Below are 21,425 nucleotides of genomic sequence, written 5' to 3'. Positions count from 1 at the left end.
TAAACACAGGATAAAATAAAGGAGAAGGGTTTAAGCTTCTAGTGGGAATGAATTATGGGAAGTGATTAGGAAATATAAGGGGGAAACTAATGGAAAGTAAAGGTTATTTTAGTATGTTTGCTGCCTTTAGCTCAAAATAATTAATAACCTAAAGTGGTATATTTAGGGGTAGAATATTCTTCAGCCTGCAGCTTACTCTAATATCTGCTCTTGACATATAATAGGTTTAGGCATCAAATTTAACTAAACTCTTGGAAGCCATTGTTATGTCTGATTTTACCCAGATAAACTGAATGGAAGGAAAAGAACTAGGGAGAAGAAGATGGCTCAGGGGAGAAAATGTGGAAAGAATAGTTGACAACTGAGATGAACAATGAGTAAGTAGCCAGAAAAGTCAAGGAAAGAGGGTTCCCATCAGTTTCAAAATGAACTCAATCATAAAAGTATCCAAAATCCTTCCTGAAACAATAATAATAATGCTAGGTATTTTTTCCTGGGTAACTGGTAAAATGGTTGAAAAATAAAGAGAAAAAATAACAGAAGCTGCTTCTGGGACACTCAGTTCAATTTTATGTATCTTTGCTTTAAGGTAGCACATTTATTAATTCAATAAATATTTCTTGAGCATTTAACATGTGCTAATTATTCTATAAATCTTAAAGCAGAAAAAAAAGTCTTAAAATTGAATACTCTGTCAAGGGAGATAGATACTATATATATGTGTGTGTGTGTGTGTATCTATCTATCTATCTATCTATCTATCTATATATATTTAAGGAGCTAAATACCATGTAAAATAAAAAGGAAACAGGTATGATAGGGAGATCTATAAATCTAGAGTTAGGAGTAAGATTGGTGAGAGGGTGACTTGTTATTGTATATAGGATGGTCAGGTAGGCCTAACTGATAAGGTAACAATTTAAAAAAAAACATTGTTTAGGAGTTAGCCATGCAGATATCTCAAATGGGAGCACCCTGTGTGTTCCAAAACCTTAAAGAAGCCACATTTGGAACAAATGGAAAGAAAAGAGTAGGGGTGGGGCTGACCTAAATCAACTGAGTAGGTGAAGACTGTCTGTAAAAACAGTTTTGGGGTGAAGATTAGGAATTCAGTTATGGACATGGAAGGTTGGAGTCGTCTATTAGACAACACAGTGAGGTTAAGAAGTTAGCTTGAAAACTAATTTTGGAGTTCAGGAGATTGATCTGTGCTGGAGATAATATTTATAAGTCCTGGGTGTACAGGTGGCATTCAACCCAAGGAGATCACCAAGGGAGTGACCGTACAAAGAGAAAACACGAAGAGACTACTTATAGGAACGATGGGGCGCTCCCTCCGTAATGCTTTGGGACAATAGGAAGAACCAGTAAGGAAGACTGAAAACAAGCACCAAGTAGGAGAAAATCAAGAGCACGAGTTGTTTTCATGACAGTGTATCAAGGAAGTGAGTTGATCACCTGTGTCAGACATTCCTGACCAATCAAGTGAAATCACTGACGACTACTGAGTTTAGCAACACAACATAATGAACGACCTTAAAAAGTGCAGTTGCGGTAAAGTGCCTGGGCAGAAGTCTGATGAGGTGAATTTTGGAGAGAATGGAAAGAGAGGGATTGGTGATAGTAAGTGTAGACAAGGGTTTTGAGGATTTCTACTGCAGTGAGTGTACTAGCAGGCAACTGGAAAGCTAGCCTGGAGCTTCAATTAGACAGTAAATATTTAGAGGTCATTTCATATGTGCTAAGTACAATTTAAAAAGCCGTGAGGATACAGATAGAAGTGGCACTGTTCTTTTCTAAGGAGCTCAGAGATAGGGAAAGACATTAAAATACAGCTTGATAATGTTTATAATAAGAGGAAAATTGAGAGTGCTATAAATGCACATAAGAGGGCATTTATCTAGACTAAGTGGGACAAAGAACTCTTCCTTTTCCTTAGAGTAATTGACACATAAAGTAGGTGTTGACAGTCAAAGTTACTGAGATAAAGGGGCAGAGAAAGGAGAATGAAGTAGAGTATTCTAAGCAGAAGGCACTACAAAGACAGAGACATGAACTTTAGTTATTTAGGTGGTTTGGGAGTGTAGAATCCAACGATGTGGGAAGGGCCAGTTACAAGTGTGAAATGAGCAAGAAGAGTCGAATTCTCAAACACTGGAGTTTCAGCAGAGGACATTTTTCCTTCAGGGGAAGAGAGGGTAATGAAGTCTTTGAGTAAGGTCAAGTCATGATCAGATTTGCATTTTTATGACATTAGTCAGCAGTAGCAGAATGTGTTAACAGAAGAATTACTAAAAACGTGAAGCAGCTGGCTAATAGTTTTTGAGAATCACCTACATAAGGAAGGAGTAGGAATGGATACCAGAGGAAAACTAAATTTGGACTCACGATAATCTTACAAAAATAAGGTATCATGAGCCTGGTTTAAGCTCTTTAACAGCTTCAGAATCTTGACTGCTTTCTTTTCCATAGCTTTCCTACCCCTGTATTCTCCTTCAACCCACTGCTTCAGGCATATTGGTTTTCTTTCTCTTTCTAGAACTCCGGCCATGCCTCACTCCTCACTTGACCATCTTTGCTCTAGGTGACCTCTGATCCCAGCATGCTTTTTCACACCTAGGCACACGGCTGATCTCATACTGCCGGAACTCAGTTTCACTGTCACCTCAAAGTCTTCCCACACAGTCTAAAGTAATTGAGCATTCATGTTTACATGCATGATTCTGTTTTAATTCTTTGCATGGTGTTTCTGCCATTATTCTATTTTATTATTTTGATTGACTTACTGTCTGTTTCTTTCCCAAACTCCAATCTGCTAAGTTACAATGTGAGTTCTATAAGAGGAGAAATCCTGCCTGTCTTTACCCCTGAATCTTTGGAACAGTACCTGAAACAGAGCTACTCAACAAATGCGGTCTGAGTGAGTGAATGAGTAAGTCTATGCTATTCTTAAATATACAGGTTATTTTTTTAATGGAAAATATATTTTACTGACATTAAAAAGGACAAGCTTGCAGGAAAGTCTGAAAAATTGTCACATTCCAGATGGTGATATGACATTAAATGTAATGTGATACCCTGCATAGGATCCTGAAACAGAAAAGGGACATAGATTAACACCCACTTCACCCAAAAAAGAATCATTTTGACAATCTGTTGTGAATCCCTCTAGACACACATACACACAATGTGATCACTGTGATAATGCTCTCTGTTGGTTTTTGCTTGCTTGCTTTTACTTCATCATATAGCACACCCTTCTTTCTAAGTCAATACAAGACCTAGCTTATTCTCTCTGTATTCTCTCTCTCATAATCTAAAGATTATTTCATTATTTGGTGTAGCAACTTATTGAACTGGTTTCCTACTGATGAAGAGCTGATTTGTTGATATAAATGATAATACAAGTCTACCTTGTGGTCATGTTTACCTGTTTATTCTTTTCAGTGGTGAAATGTTATCCCATCATGTGGGTCTGCACAAGCTCTCCCAGGTCTTTATTGTAGGCAAAGAGAACAACAGTATTCTGTGATTGTATGGGAAGAATTGTAAGGACACATTATAAAAACATGAATGTTGAGTGAGAATAGTCTTCTCTGGTGGGATATTTAAGAGGTTGACAATAGTTGATTGCTTTGAAGAAAGAGAATAAGTGACCAGAGAGAGGTGAGAGGCAGGGTTGTAGTATACAATTCCTAGCGGACACCACTCAAAGAGATCATAATGTTGGCGTCATGCCCTGGAGTTAGCAATGCAGTGGCCCTGGTGGGAAGGAGACATATTTATTATTCTACCTTTTGAATTTTAAATTATGTGCTTTTATTAGCTATCAGATTAAAAAAGAGAAAATTTTAAAAGAAAATTACCATCTGAAAATGATTTGAAATTATTTTTTTTTTCTTTTAACAGACTATACCAGAACAAGCTAAAGAACATTTTATTCTGTACTTAGGGTTCAAAAGTAACCCTAGTATTGTCATAAACATCTGGTAGGTTATGTCAAAACTGGATGGAGATGTCAATATGTATCATTAAATAAGAAAAAGAGAGTATTTTGGTTGCATCTAAGAATGCTAGTTGCCCAATAACTCTCTTACCTTAGACACAGAATCAGTAGGCAATATGCCCAGCTGCAAAGTATATTAATAAAATGTTTAGCTATGCAAACCGAGTAGCCCAAGGGATATAGTCAGAGGTAGCTACATGAGACTTTCAGAAAGTTTTAAAATAGAAAAATCTTTTAGTTACTAGTTCTCCTTCTTCCCGTTTAAAGATTAGCATGAAGTGATGAATGGAATCTGAGTAGTTACCATGTCATTTTGAGATGGAAGCCCATTTGCTAAAAAGCAAAAAAACAGACGAAACCTTGGTTTCTGACATGGAGTTTTCATGCTAATCCTGGACTGCCTTGTCTGCATTTCATTTTTACATGTGAGAATAAAGCCCTGGTTTGTTTAAGTCAACATAGTTAAGCTTCTGTTACTATCAGGTGTACAATAGGGGGAAAAAATCAACATTATAACTCTGTTGGAAGCAATACTAAAAAATCATTTGCTTGGTTCTAAGCCATCAGGCAACTACTTTACTGCAAATTACACCCTAAAACTTCCATTTCTTTTTTGACCTATACCAGAAAAGCTAACAATAGTTTCAGAAAGTAAGATCTTAAATCTGTAATACTATTTTTCATATCTTTTTCCTTCTGGTTAGCTAAATAATCATGAAGTTGTTAAAGAAATAGCACAGCAAATTGATGTGTATTCTCTTGTGTTTGCACAGAAATAATATTGATTTACATTTCATGTATTTAAAACTATTCTGAAGGTAATCTCATGTTCAGAAAGCAATAATGCATTATAATCAGCTTTAAATCAATAATTTTACAATTAAGATCCAGCCTTTGATCAGGAAATTATGAGAGAGAAAGGAATACAGTTTGGTGAAAAGAAGTGAGAAATAACTTTTTTTTATTACATGAAAACATTTTATTTAAAAACAGAAAGGATTTTTTTTTTTTTTTTGCCCTCATTAGAATCACTGCCTGAAGTCTTCACAAACCATGTATATAAAAACAGCATCTGGAACATTTTGGTTTTTTTTCTATGGAAATGTGCAAAATGGAGGAGTTAGAAATGACTTTGTAAAGTGACCATCTCTGCCTGACTGGACACATTCATTATGGGATTTTGAGGAATTCCCAGAATGATGTTATTTGCATGTCAAAGCAGAATCTTCACCATTGACATCTGTCATTGTCCTTTGGAGGTTTTGAATCATTAGGTTTATGAATTGACCCGTGCAAGCTCTTAAATGATACCTGTATAATTTACTCTGCATACATGACATATGGTTTTACTATCTTTTTATTTAATGATTGCCTTATAATAGCATTTAATGACTGCAACTTTATAGGAAAGAATTCTTACAACTTCTTTATCCAAAGAAAACTACTCTGGTTTTGTAGATGGAAGTCACTTTCTTTGATCTCAATGTCTTTAAGCAGTAGGTTCAGGGCACCAGAAACATGTAGGGTGCAGATTTATATTTTCTCTCTTACTGACACAAATCAAGAGCAGATTTATCAAGCTGTGAAATATATTAAGTTCACAGGGTTTTAACAAAGGGTTACCAAACCTCAAGAACCTGCTGTGATTCAAACTACTTTCAGATGTCCTTTTAATTATATTAAATGAAAGTATGGGCTGGCTTTGATGCTTAGGGGCAAACATCGAAATCTCTTGAAAGAGCTGCTGAAGGTATTCCCTGTTGCTGTAGTTAATATACTACATTGTATGCACACCACTAGCCCATTTATTCTAGCCACTTTAACAAGGATATCCAGCCTGACAGGCCACACAGAATGGTATCACAAGTCAGGCAAAGCACAAATCATTAGAGGACTCTGAAAGTTGTTTGACATGCACCACAGAGTTCTTTGTCACACAGCCAATTAAGTGACCAAACAAGGAACTTGAAAATACTCATTAATTTCTTCCTAGCAGTATAAATGGAGGTTAGAATCCTTCTTGTCTTATGCGTCAAAGGCACACTAGTGAAACTGGCATGATTCAATTTGCACTTTGTCAAAGGTGCAAGTAGCAACTTCGGTTCATGAAAGACTGTTTTAAAGACAAAAAATGAAAGGAATAGTTAAAAATGTTTAGCTAGTACATATAATAATATGGATAGATATCTGGGCTTTGGCATTTTTTTAATTAATCAAAAGTTAATATTCCTGTTATTTTTGAAAAGCGGTGTCAGCGTTCCTGAGCAGACCCAGGGCACTTGACAACACATCCTCCTCTAGGAAGCAAGAATTTGTGTTCATGGGAGAACTTCTGTAGCCATATTCTCCTGAGCCATCCCCCCTCCTTCCTGAAGGCTGCTCTTTGGTTTTTATTGCTGGTTTCTCCCTCTCTCCAGGACAGGGTCCTGGAGCTCACTCCTAGGTTCTTTTCTCTCTCTGCCCTCATTCCTTTGATAAATGCATCTATGTATGGGCTATAAATGCTACTTTAAGTAAAACATTACCAAGTGATTATTTCTAGCCTAACCTCTCTGCTGACCTTCAAGCTTGCAATCTAGCTGCATATTTAACATCTATATATTGCATATCTAACAGGAATCTCAAAGTTAACAAGCCCCAAATGAAATTCTTTTTGTGCCTCTCCCAAATTGGTCAGACAGACCGTCTTCAATAGTGTCTTTATCCTTTCAGCTGATCAGATAAAACACTTTTCATTTTGACTTCTTTCTTTGATACTTTGCAAATAATCCCTTAAAAATCCTGCTTGTTCCACTGAAAAATAAAATTAAATAAAAACCTGAACCTGAAAAATTAGCTCAGTATCCCACACTCATATTCTCATTCCAGACAACCATTATTGACCAATTGGTCACCCTTTTCCAGCCCTTAATTTTCCTGGTATAATCGATTCTTCACTTTTAAAACACATTAGGTCATGCCATCCTTCTGCTCAGAAACCTATAGTCGTTACCACATGTCTCTGCATAAAAGCTATAGTCCTTACGATGGTCCATCAGATCTGGACACTTGACATCTGCAGATTCATACTCTACCACCCTCCAGCCTTTCACTCTGCTTCGCCTGCAGTGAGGTTCTGGAACATCACAGACATAGTTCCACCTCAGAAACTTTCTGTCTCAATGCTAGACACTTTCTGTCTTTCTGCATACCTGTATAGTTCACTGCACCTTCAGAGTTTTCTCAAATATCACCTCAGTGATGCATTTCTTACTTTATTTTTCTCCTTAGCATTTGTCATCATGTCATATACCATATATTTCATATAGTGTATTATTCATATTCTTCCACTATAAATTTCATCCTAGGAGAGAGAGCAGGATGTTTGCCTGTTATGGGCACTGCTGTATTCCCTGTGCTGATAATGTTACTGGACACATGTGCTCAACTATTAATTCTTCAATGATTTTTGTAGTTAACTATTATGTGATGTTTTTCCAGTTGAAGACAAAGATTGATCTTGTACTGCTGGTACCTAGAATAGATATTTTGAGTGGATAATTAAAGTAAAAAAAATAAATAAAATTATAATTCCAAATTGAATTATAGTTCCAAACTGAAATGAAAAAAGGATGTGCTTCAAATACTTTATAAGCTTGAAGGAACACATAGACTGTTTGTTTTTCAAAATAAGAAAAAAAGGAAGGAAGAAAGGAAGGAAGGAAGGAAAGGGAAAGGAAAGATATCAGGCATGTGTGCATACATTTGTGTGTATGTGTGGTTTAATTTACATATATCTACCAATTTTTTTCTCATCAGTTTTCAACCTTACTATGCAGGTAATAGCAGGTTCCAAAGAATGACTCAAAAAGACTCACATCAACTACATGTACTTATATTTCCCATTAAGCAAGGTCAACTGAAGACTCTCTAGGGACTATATGCTGCCTCTGAGATTTGGAGGAAAAAAGACACTAGTGATAAAAATTAAAATATATTTCTTAACTACGAAAATGGCCAGCTTTTAAAACAATACAAAATGAATGTCAGTAGTTCTTAATAGTTCTTGTTAATAAAGAAAGTGATGATAACAAACATTATTATTTAAAATATGGGTCTTGAACATAAGCATGAGTAACTTCTTTCTGGATACATCTACCCAGGCAAGGGAAACAAAAGCAAACATAAACAAGTGTGACTACATCAAACTAAAAAATTCTGGACAGCAAAAGACACCATCAACAGAGCAAAATGGGAGCCTACAATATGGAGGAATATATTCATAAATGATTTATATATAATAAGGGTTTAACATCCAAAATATATAAAGAACTCATTCATATCAAGACCAAAAAGCAAACTACCTGATTAAAAAATGGGTGAGAACCTTAACAGAACATTTTTCCAAAGAAGACATATAGGTGGCCAACAGGCACATGAAAAGAAGCCCCACATCACTAATCATCATGGAAATGCAAATTAAAACCACAATGAGGTATCACCTCACACCAGTCAGAATGGCCACTATCCAGAAGACAAGAAATAACAAGTGTTGGTGAGGATGTGGAGAAAAGGGAACCCTCCAACACTGTTGGTGGGAATGTAAATCAGTGCAGTCACTGTGGAAAGCAATATGGATGTTCCTCAAAAAAATAAAAATAGAAATACCATATGACTCACCAATTCCACTTCTAGGATTTACCCAAAGAAAACAAAATCTCTGATTTGAAAAGATATATTACATGCACTCCTATGTTTACTTCCACATTCTTTACAATAGCCAAGATATGGAAGCAACCAAAGTACCCATCAGTAGATGAGTGGATAAAAAAGAGGTGGTACATATACACAGTGGAATGTTATTCAACTATGAAAAAGAAAGAAATCCTGCTATTTGTGCCAACATGAATGGAATTGGAGAGTACTATGCTAGGTGAAATAAGCCAGGTGGAGAATGACAAATACTGTATTATTTCACTTATATGTGAAATCTAAAAATAAAACAAAACAAAATGAACAAAATAGCAATAGACCCATAGACACTGAAAAGTGATTGGTGATTACCTTGAGGGAGGGGTGGGGTGGTTGGTGAAATAGGTGAAGGGATAAAAAGGCACAAAATCTCAATCATAATGTAAATTAGTTATGGGGATGAAAGTACAGCATAGAGATTATATTCAATAATACTGTAACATATTCCTAGATATTGATAGATAGGAATTAAATTAGTTGGGGTGAGCATTTAATAATGTAGATAAGTATCAAATCACTATGTTCTATATTTGAAAGCAAATATACTATTGTGTATCAACTATACTTCAATTAAAAAATTATACATATACATACATATATTAAAATAAAAGATGGGAACTTGGCATTGAAAAATGAGAAAAAATCTGAATCTAAGTTCTGATTACACTTAAAGAACATGAAGACAGCTGTTCTTAAGCCATTTGAGGTTATTCTATTCCAGATTCTTTCTTTGGGGCCATATGATTTGTTGTACTGGCTGATGGAGTATACCCCACAGCTTCTCAAGCACCCATTCTATGACTGGAGTTAAGGACTTCTGCATTTCACATGTGCTACAATGGCTAAAATAAAAATAGACAGAAAGTAAATGTTGTCAAGGATGTGAACTAACTGGAACCATGGAGTAAATGTAAAATGATGCAGCTACTTAGGAAAACAGTTTGAAAGTTCTTTTGTTAACACAGAGTCATCACATTTTCTACTTGTTTTCTTCTTCTCATGATGATAATTTTTAAATGAAAATCTCCTCAGAAAACAAAAGAACCTCAAAGAAAATTATCTTTATATTTGCCCCTAGTTCAGCACTACACAATAATTACCATATAGCCACTTGAACTCAGTCCATACAAAAAAGGAAATAGCAAAAGAATGGTTTTACTCCATACCATCTATGAAATACAGTACAATAAATCAATAAATATAAACCAAATGATATATTCTGACTCCTAACACCAAACAATGAAGTCAGTTCTGTAACAATACCTTGCAGACTGGGAGCATGAGCTTCCGAATCTGGAGGACCTAGTTTTGGGTTCAGGACCTCCTCACGTATTAGTGTGTGATCTTGTAAAAGTCATTTAATCCTCCCTGGGTCTCATTTTCTCTACTCAAGTTAAGCATAGCAATAATTACATCATGGATTGTTGTGAATATTAAATAAGAATTTATGCAAAAAGCTCTGCACGATGATGGCCACAAATTAGTGCCTAATTAATGTATATATTCATATTAATAAATCCCTGTTGGTATTGAAGAAGCATTGGAGGCATGTCAGAAGAGCAGCATTAGTGCCATTAGTGCTATGTGACCTTGAGCCAGTCATTTCCTCTTTCCAGATTTCAGGTCCCTAGGGTCACTTTTGGCAATAGTATATTATAGTAGCTACTTAATAAGCATATGTAACACAAGCCTTACTTGTTTTCTCTGGCATAAAACCTTAAAACTTTCTTATTAAATGAAGGCATGTATTATCTCCAAGACTTGGTCATGATATTTTTTACAATGACTCATGTCAATTTCTATCTTTTGGTAGTCAACAAGCATTTTAGTGTAATCTAAATTTACAACTAAATAGAAAAAAAATAAAATACACTTGACTCAGATTTTTTGTTTTGTTAAAATTCTTGAGATGTAAGCATAATGAGTTTTAGGAGATTCACATATTATTTTGAAAATCAAAGCAGTCACCTCTTTTAATTGTTCACCTATTGATCAGTTATCATAGCTGACAGCTGGCAGGCCAGATTTCACTGTGCTTTTCTAGTGAAATAAACAAAAGGTAAGAAGCAAGAAGCAGTAAGATATGGATGCTGGTAATTCATGAAATAATCATTGTACCTCTAAATAATTAAAAGCTAAGTGGATTTAGATGGTTAAAATCAAACCTACAAGAATCACTGCTTTGGGCTCATGGAAAGGCCATAGTTTTAAAGACTTCATGATGACTTAACAATTGTCAATTTTCAAATTTAATGCATAAAGCACTTTCAGTATATTTCCTAATGTATTCTGAACATAGAAACAATTGGGAACATAAAAGAACTTTTAAAAAATTAAAATAAACTTAAGTTTAGAGTATTATTCACTATAGAATTTCACAGAATAATGATCTACACTAAAACCGAAGTAGTGCCATCCATCAGTGAGCAGAGCATTTCTGCTTTACCAATATTTTGTTTGTATTTCGTCTTATCAGATGTTTAGTCAATAGGTAAAGCATTTATTCATAGCCAATCAATTATAATACCAGGAAATCAGCCACTGAATAAACTATGCTATTAATTTTCCATCAGAGATTCATGTTTGAATGACCATGCAATTCAAAGATTTAAATACTGAAAGGCTAATTATTTCCAAGGCCCCATTGAAGGCATTGCATAGATTGTAATACAAAACAATTATTCTATTGTTCATAAATGATCTTCAGCTTTCATTGCTGAAGAATACTTCAATTTCTCTATTCAATTGTACATACTAAGAGTTTTATATATTTATAAAACATATATATGTATACATATATATAAGAACTATGTATTATATATATATATATTTCCCAAAACAATTTTTTCCCAAAACCTTAAAAAATAAACCCAGAAAAGTTCTAATATATAAAGATTTATTATTTTATAAAGTAAAATGCAAATTAAAAGCTTCCTAATATCTGCTTGATGCTAAATTACTTTTAAATGTCTCACAAAATACCTGTATTATGAATAAACTGATGCAGTTTAGTTTCTGGACTGCCAATTTGAGAACCAGTAACTTGGTTCTTGAGGGCATCTCTCTTTCTAAATGCAGTCAGGCTTCCCCTTTAAAAAAAATGCCATGATATATTCACATAAAGAATAAAGGTTACAATCCCATAATTTAGTATTTTTCCATTTTCCTACCTTCCTGCTGAAGAGGAGCAGAATCTCCCCCGCACCCACACCCACACCACACACACACACACAGCCACAGCCACCCACCCAAATGTGCCCTTTGGCATGTGGATTATTTTGAGCAATTCAAGACCAGGCAGACTCAAGAAAAACTTTTACCTCTCCCGTAACTGCCTAAGAATTTAGATTGGGGGCCTGACCCAGAAAGAGGGCTATTACCAGAGATAACTTTTCTACCTGAAAGATTATCTGCACGGGAGGGCAAACATCTGATTCCTAAACCTGTGCTCTTCCTGTCTCCCTGTACACTGCCCTCCTCCCGCTTGAAGCCCAGGGCCGTCCCTGCTCAGCTTGGGGCGGTGCACACACTGCAGCTGCCCAGCTGCCTGGGAGTCTCAGGTCCTCATGGGCTCCCATATATACGTAATTAAATTTGTCTTTCTTCTGTTAATCTTTTTTTATGTCAGTTTAGTTATTAGGCCAGCCAAAGAACCTAGAAGGGAAGAAGGGAACATGTTTCTGCCCCTACACTGCCTACCTTCCTTCCGTCGTACAAAAGAACTGTAAAGCTTGTTTCTGGGGTTCTTTTTCACACAAAACCCATACACATAGGAGTGGCTTTTACCTTGCTTAGAAACAAATTACGACATGTGAAAACTGAAGAAAAACTACATTTACATTGGGAGCAATGTTTGGGCCAGGAAAATAGTCTCAGCATGTGTTGAACATTTTGGGTTCAAAACCATGATATTCCATGGACTACTCATGACCTCATGACTTTGACTGTCATTTCTAAATGACTTGCTCCTCAAACATTAGCTGGTCCAATGTATTAATGAAATGTTTTCATACACACCACTATGAAGAAATCAGAGATTTATATGTAGTACGCCCAACTCACCTTTCAGCGATGATCCAAATTCTCACATCCCAAGTTGTACCTCCTTGTTGGTCTGTCTTCTGCCAAATTTTTTTTTAGCGCATACCCTTTCATAGGCCTTTCTACTCCCACCCTCATGCCCTCCCGGAAATGCCTTTAGTTCATCAGGGTCATTATCATTTGCTATCAGAAGCCCATCCATGCCATCACCAACAGAGACAATTCAACAACTTAACACATGTATAAAAACGCAGAAAGTACCTGGACATAGGCTCTGCAAGAGCGCTCTCTTTTCTGAAGCTGAATCCATTAAGACAGCAGATTAAACACAGAATAGAAAAAACAAGTTAGTGACAGAAGAAAACAAGAAAATAAAAGAACACATCTACACAAACACCGTATTTTATTGTGCACTACTTTCCGGAAGAGAATGAAAGCTAAGCAGCAGCAAAATGTGAGCAATGGCTTGAAAAATAGTAGCTGACACCCTCTCAGAACAACCCAGGTGAAAACTGGATGGTACGCAGCTGTTAAAGATGAAAAGAAATCTCGGAATAAGTTTAGTAGAAATTAGTAAAACTCTGTGTTTTTCATGAAATGATGCATTTCACATCAGGTGTTATTAATTCATGGGCCACAAATGAATACAGATGAAGTTAGTAAAGTATGTCAAAAGTTTGGAATCCCATTTTTCAAAGATTGTACATTGTTTTTGTGATTTGCAGATTACATAGGTGGCTAATATGCACCACAAACCACATGTTCAAACACACAAACAAACTCTGTTTATCAGGGAAATAGAAATGCCTATTCATTATGACTGTCTGATCCTAAGGGACAAGTAATAAGAGAGAGTAATTTCTGGTTAAAAGAATTATCAATTTCCAGGTTTATTACTGCTTTTATTTCTCAAAGAATTTCTTTTGATAGTTTTGACCCAAAATTTTACACATTTTAGGGGGACACGAAGCTTTTTGTTTGCTTGCTTATTAGTTTGCATACAGAGCTATGTTTTTCTGGGCAAAAGGTTAACAGCAACTTATATTTAGCCCCATGCAATTTTTTCCTGGTGTAAAAATAAATAATAAATAAGTTTGTTTACCCTGTTTAAATAAATGAGCCAAATTTTACAAATTATATTACAGTTTTCCATCTCTTCCCTATTTTAACCCTCAGTAGCCTTTGTTGTTGAAGGAGAAAATTACCCAAGTTTAGGAAGCAGTTACTGTGATGCCTTTTGTGTGGCTGATATTCACTCCCAGTTTTAATTCATGCATTCTTCAAAGAGCAGAGAGCAGTTACTCCTCTAAAGAATTAGTGAGGAATGAGTGCAAGTAAATTGCCAGCGCTGTCATTTGGATCACTGACTCACATCTTGGTTTTGCAGGACTCTAAACCCTCTAGAATTTCAATGTGGAGCACTATTGATTTGTACAAAGTTGACTTTGCAAATCTGATGGGTTATAACTGCTTCAGACAACAGTGGGAACCACAGGAAATGAGAGCAAGCCAGCAAGCATGTGAACAACCTTTGCCCTCCCATCTCTTTACCCCATCATGCAAATTAACATATGACAAACCACATTATATAAACAATTGAAAAGAACCAAATGGAAAACAAGAGAGAGCATTAAAAAGCTTCACAAATGGAAAATTTCCCATTATGTAGTTATTTGATATTCAGGGTAGGCAAGCTGATTAGCTGTAGCCAGTTAGAATGTGACATTAATTGCCAGCTTTACCTGATATTGTCAGACATCAACACCATTTTTAAATAAAGATACAAAGTATTGCAATAACAAGTAATGTTATGGATATGTAACATTAAAAGAAATTACTACTTCCAGTACATTATGATAACAATAGCTGGCAGCAATATTCATTAATAGCATCCAGTCAGCCTGGGTAATAACACATTAAAATCACAGCATGCCTGGATTATATAGGCAACTGTGGATTATATTCTATTAGGGGCTTAGTTGTGATTCTATCAGAGGCATAGGTGACAAAAATAACTCCTTTTTGCTCAGCATGAAAAAAAAGACTTAATAATAAAATTTTAATAATAACTTATATCTAGTAGATAGAACTGGATCTGTTTTCTGAGGATGAAATTGCTGGAAAAACTGTATTTGCCAGATAAACTATTAGGCATTCCTATGCTGAACCACCATTATTTTAAAAATGTTTTCCAACTTGAAGAGTGAGACTCTTAGTCTAATAAGACACAAAATAATTTAACATATTAAAAGACCTGTCTGCAAAGTCATTTTTCATTCCATAAGGGAATATTCATTTAGTTGTATTCCATAGAGGATATTAAGTCTGTCGCTGTCAAATTCTTGCCTTTTAAAGTAACAAGGTTATAGTGGCATTCAAGGTCTTAAAATCTGGTTTCAATCACTGATCACTTCTACTATATACATACCTTTCAGGGAATACATGTCATTTGATGGTATCAATTCTACTAACTTTTCATTACAGGTTTAATGCACCATGTGACATTTCATTACAAAAGTATATTATATTCCTTACAAATATGTAAAATATATTTTATATATTTATGTAAATGAAGTGTTTCTATAGTATATAGGTTATTTAAATACAGTAAATATTTAAAGTGATTATATTGGTGTATGTAATATATATACATATATTGTATATAACTAAATAAAATACATATAATATATATCTCTGAAATTCAAAACATGAACTAGTTTCATCATTTACAATTCAAATTTGCTGGAATACATTTAAATCTTATAAGTTTTAATGATAGTGATGCAAAAGCTGAGTAATTTAAATTTAAAAAAGGAACTAAAAACCTAATTAATTACCCCATTTTTTTAAAAGTAATATTAATTAGGTTAAATTATTTCATTTTTAAAATAGCTATAATGAATTGCTAATATCCTTTTTCATTGTTGCTACTTTCTACATGTCTGTTATTATACTTTTTTTTGTTAATGATTTTAAATAAAAGATTGAAAGAAGAAAATAAAATAAATTGCATTATTCAAATTAATCCTGTCAAAATTTAGGATAAAAAACAGAGTAAACACTGCAGAAAAAAGAACTGTAAATTAAAAATATATATGGAAAAATTATCATCCACTGCTTCTTTAGATTAAAAGCCAAATAGGGCCATCATCATAATGAAATAGTGAAGTGAACTGAATATAACTAGTAATAATGCTATTTAGAAATGATCTGATTTTATAGAAAGAGAGAAATTAACCATCAAGTCTCACTGACTCTGCTACAACTTTAAATGTATTATATATACATATAGTATATAATAAAGATCCTTACCTTGTTTAAACTGCGTGCAGCACTATCTTTTCCACCTGGGGTCAGGTTGCGGAGCTGTACATCGAGAAGGCCTACCAGCTGATCCATGGCACGGACTGAGTAGGTGATATCTCCAGCATTCAAATGATTTCTTGTTTGTTCAGCCAGCTCCCTAGCAATGTTGGCAGCTGTCTCTCCAGATTTCAACTGCAATTTTGAAATCAGAATAAAAAGGAAAAAAAAAATTAAGTAAGTGATTTTATTGGTCTCTGTGGATAACTGTTTTGCATAGAAGTTATAATTATTGAGCCAAGACACCATTGTTATACTCCATCTTCAAATGGAGTACATTTCCTGAGTTTTCCTGTAAAGCCATCATTCTGTACAATACCTGACTTCACATTCATGTCTTTCGGAAGCTCCTCTGAGGAATCTTACTTCTAAAAATTATTCTCACCTTAATTATCCATTTGGGTGGTTTAGTCTAAAGTTTGCCCTATGATTTTTCCCTGTGAGTTTTTAAACTGGACACTGATGAGTTTGTGTTGTGAATCCCCAACCAAATTCCAAGTTCTATAATACAGTATATATATGTATTATATATATACTGAAAGATGGGAATCAAAAAATCCTTTTTGGCCATTTTTAATTTTACAAGAAGAATATGTTAAAGTATTATTATATAATTGGCACTTTAGAGAAATCCTTAAAATAGAAAGAAACATGCACTGAGTTTAATGAATTTGTAAAATATGGTTAAGGCCCCCAAACCAAAGACAAATGGAATATAAGACCAAATGGAATACATTATAGGGTTTAAGTATAAATGACAATGTCAATCAACGTTGCATTCATGGCCCACTGGTGGGTTATAAAAGTAATTTAAGTTAGTCACAGAGTGACATAATGTGATTATAATCCATACATTTTAATTTTATATACATTTTAAGGCTACTCACTGGCAATCTAGTAAACCAATCAACAATTCATAAAATTCAGTATTAATTAATTAAATTAGTGAGATTCTAGTATTCATTAAGTATTGAAATGCAGTATTCCATCAATAAGTCTGAAACCTTGCTACAACTGTTAGGTAACTTTGCAGAAGAAGTCTTACTGGGCACATGAATACCCAGATAGCTGGAATTTCTATAATTTTCCAATGGGATGTTCTTTTAATCAAAATACCGTTCCCAATATATTGCATTTGTTGAAGTTTTGCACCTAGACTATTCTTACAGTAATGAATATATATGTACAATAACTATGGATTTACTTTGTTGACCATTGTATTCTTCTGTAATTATTTTACAACTGTTTTTGTTGTTGCTATATTATTTTGTTCTATTTCTTTATTACCACATAACAATTTTTCTATGAGAAAATGTCAGGGTGTCAGGGTAGATGGGAGCTCTGAAGTCTTTAGACTTAATTAAATGGGCCGTTTTGAAAAAAGTTTGAGATCTACTGAAATAGACAATACATTATCTTTATTAACACAGTATCTTCAAAACTAAGGATGCAAATGTTGACTTTAAATACATCTATCAGGAAACATAATTAAAAGGGAGATTATTGAACACAGAAAAAAGGAAATAATAGCACTGGTATGTTCATATTGTAACTCCATTTTTTTTTCTTTGTAGTTGTACAGGCATAGTCCTCATTATTAGTTATTATAATATTGGGGTGGGATAATAAGGTAGAAAAGAAGAGCTGTGTGATACTCATACATAAAAATTTTAAGTTTTCCTTTATGTGCAGTAATGAAAAATGGAAAATGTAGATGACTAATAAGTCAAAATATAACTGTTCTCAACCTAAGAGATGATAATGTTGCCTATATATGTGTCAGTAGACAATTCGGTTTTGTAAACAATGAATCAAAAGTGAAAATCACTAGTGAATTATATTAGAAATACTAGCTACCCTTTAGCATTCAGAACTGTTTATTTAAGAAGAATAAATCTAATTATCATGGAAAAGAACTCAAACTCAATATTCACTAACGAGAAAGTTACAGAAAAAAGCTGAAGCACAAATAAATTATAAAAATTTTTATAATAAAAATACAAAAAGTATGTTTTTAAAGAAAAATAAAAATTGGTATAAGTATTCAATCTGATGCTCTTCCTTTTAACACTGAAGAAATCATAGTAAAAATCTATCATTAATTCAATAATCATTTGGATACTTATTTGCTGAGGAAATAAAAATGAATGTTATATAGGTCTTATACTCAGGAAGCTCACATTCTACCAGCTGGGATTGGGGTTGGCAAAGCGTATGAAGGCAGATAATGTTAATGTACAAAAACAATTTTTTAATAACAGAAATGTATTTGAGGTATAAAAATATAATACAGGGATAATAAAGATCTGGATATGAAGTGGTGAGGCGAGAGAAGGTAACAACTAAGTGAAGCCATAAAAGATAAGTAAAGGATGAGCAGGTAAGATGGAATACTGGTAGGGATTGGTGGGAAGAAAGCCAGGAGGATGCTGTATAAAAAGGGAAGTCTAGAATAATTGTGGTTTGGGAAAACAGCACTGTAAATATAACAAATTTAAAAAACATTTTTCTACCTTCATATTTTAATATTGATACTTATATGGCATAAATTATGTGTATGTGCAGTAAATGTTTATCTAGTTTTAAAATAACAAGATGAAAATCTCTTGTATCTAACAACTTACCTATAATTTCACCAAAGATTCATTCAGTCTGTGTATTCATTTGTTAATTAACCAAAATTTAAACTTCTAATAACATTGTGCTAAAGTCTGTGGATACAAACATGAATAAAATGGTTACCAATACAGATTTCCAGTTTAAGGACATTTGAACCTGGTGTATGAATTTAGGGGATAATTTAGGAAATGTTTCTCTAAGGAAGAATGTGTAATATGAGATGGAATGGGAAAGAAGGAATTGGGAATGGGATGAGGGTGGGTGCCTCCAGGCAGAGAGAGAAGCTTTTAGAAGGAAGGGCATGGAGCCTTAGGAGAATGGCACAAAGGGCACTGTAGCTGGGGTTTAGCAGCTGGGAGGTGAACAAGGAGCAGATTAATTGGTGTCCCTTCAGAAGTCATGATGAAGATTTTGGGAATTATGTGAAAAGCAAGGGAAGGCACTATCATGACTAAATAGGAGTGGTATAATCAGGTTTGTATTAGAAATCAAACTCAGGAGAATTGATTACAGGGTTCAGGAGAGATTAGAAGGAGACCTATTATGAGACTAGAGCAGTAGAAGCTGTTGTAGGTTAGGATAATAGTAATGGGGAAAAGTGAAAAAGGGCCTGACCTGGGAGAGATTTACAAGTACATCAATAGGCCCTACTGTCTGAATGTGAGAGGAGAAGGAAACGAGGCACCAAGAGCCATGCCCAGTTTTCTTGTTTACACAATTCAGTGGTGGTTATCATTAACTGGATTCTCTCATTACCACTGTGATTTAAACATTCGTGGCTCAGTTCAGAGTCTGCCATTTCATACAAGGCCTTCATTGACCATATTATTTCCAGTAGCATGGTGAAGCTACTCTCATATTTTTCTCATCACCCTGTTTATTTCTCTTACAGTTATCTTGGACTACAATTATCTTATTTCCATACAAAAATAGACAGATATATTGAATCTGCCTCAAGTCTTCTGTGCAAAGAAGCAAGGTAAAAATAAAGTTATTCCACATATCCTAGCTCATGACATCGTTAAAATGACTACCTCTAATAGTTCTTTTACTAAATTCTAAAATTATTTCTTAGAAATAAGCACATCTACACTGAGAAATCTTATGAGTTTTGTGAAGATTAGTAAATTAATGCCTGTACTGAAGTGTTCAGATTATATCTAGGATTTGAGTAGGGATGGGGAAACCCTGCAGGTTCAGTTAAGGATAATGATGATGACAGAAATGAATACTCTTTACATTTCAAATTTTGACACAAATAAAACCAATTTTCTTTGAAATAATCATTGACATTTTATGAAATTTTTTTTTACATAAAACATTAATCAAGTGCCAAAACAATTCTTGAATACTCATAGTGTTTAAATATATAGTTGCCACTTCTTTGAAAGATCTACCTACTTTGCTATAAATTTGCGTCAAGTACGTAAATAAACAATTAAATACCTCTGTCTTACAACTGAAAGTAGGTTATATAAGCCTGAAGTCTTGGAAACCCCACCAATCTCTGATAAAATTAAGATGCAATTTATTTTCATTCACTATTTGATCTATGGAGATTAAAGTAATGGGGAAATTGCCATAATGGACTAGACTCAGGGGAAGATGGTAGAGTAGGAAGATCCCGAGCTCATGCCCACCCATGGACACAGCAAGGCTACAGATACATATATTGCAACTCACACTCAGAACAATCTGAAGACTGGCAGAAGAGCTCTTCCACAGCTAAATATATAAAGAAATGGAAACACTGAGAAGAGTAGGAGGGGCAGAGACATGATTGGGAACCAAAACCCGCGTGCAGTGACCCACAAGTGGGAGGGATATCAGAGGCTCCGAGATCCTCCACGAGGAGCTGAGGGATTCACGTCCCACACTGTGCATGCCCCCATCCTCCACCTCTGTCCTGGGGATCTGCACTGGGAATACAAGCCCCAATACATATGACTTTGAAAATAGCAGGGCTTAAATCAGATTTGAAAATCAGGAGGGCTTAACCAGGAGAGGTAGAGGGGTATAGGAAGCCAAGACTCCACTCTTAAAGGGCCTGCACACAATATCACCTAATGCGAGACTTAGCAAAAAGGCAACAGTATGAAAACACTTAGGCTGCACATGAAAGAGACTTATTAATTTTAGAGGGTGTGCTAGAGGGGCAAGGATCTGTAGGAACTTCCTCCAGGAATGGAAGTGCTGGAGAGTACAATTTTTCTTGTCCTCCTTCAGTCTACCCGGTCTGACAGCAGCAGGTGCCATTTCTGACACTCTCTGCCTGCCTTGCTAGCACTGCTCACCCCACTCCAGGGTTCCCCTGCAGACCACACCTAACTAACCCACTCACCTTAGCAGGCACTCTCCCAAAGCAGACCCTGCCCACAGAGAGCATGTAGGCAATCTCAGTTGAGAGCAGCACCCTCCCAAATTAACTACTGTGCACCATACATGGAGGGCAGCGCAGGTTGGGACTGTCACCTCTTAAATGCGACTTCTGCCATAGGAAAGGGGGATCCCCACCCTCCAGTATGCCTGCAGCAGGCCCTACCCAGTCACAACAGGAAGGTGCACACAGCCCACTAGAGGACACCCCTGAAGCACTTGGTTCTGGTGAACAGAGGCGAGTGCACTACTGGCCCTCACAGGACACCTTCTATAGAAGGCGACTATC

At 35.1% G+C, this 21,425-nt stretch overlaps 1 protein-coding gene across 22 annotated transcripts in view; it reads right to left on the bottom strand.

Moving 5' to 3' along the window:
* Window positions 1-21,425, bottom strand: part of ADGRL3 (adhesion G protein-coupled receptor L3) — an 807,141-nt gene that overhangs the window by 129,221 nt on the left and 656,495 nt on the right. For 18 of the 22 annotated variants that reach the window (XM_036895181.2, XM_057502261.1, XM_057502262.1 and 15 more), the window contains 2 exons: window positions 16,091-16,276; window positions 13,040-13,078 (listed from right to left, as the gene is read on the bottom strand). In XM_036895181.2, the coding sequence (XP_036751076.2) occupies window positions 13,040-13,078; window positions 16,091-16,276 (225 nt within the window). The remainder of the gene's footprint in view (window positions 1-13,039; window positions 13,079-16,090; window positions 16,277-21,425) is intronic. The other 4 variants (XM_057502259.1, XM_036895194.2, XM_057502267.1 and 1 more) reach the window with 1 other exon arrangement.

This window comes from Manis pentadactyla, chromosome 5 (assembly GCF_030020395.1).
Source record: "Manis pentadactyla isolate mManPen7 chromosome 5, mManPen7.hap1, whole genome shotgun sequence".
Lineage (NCBI taxonomy): Eukaryota > Metazoa > Chordata > Mammalia > Pholidota > Manidae > Manis > Manis pentadactyla.
This window is presented reverse-complemented; position numbering and strand designations above follow the sequence as displayed.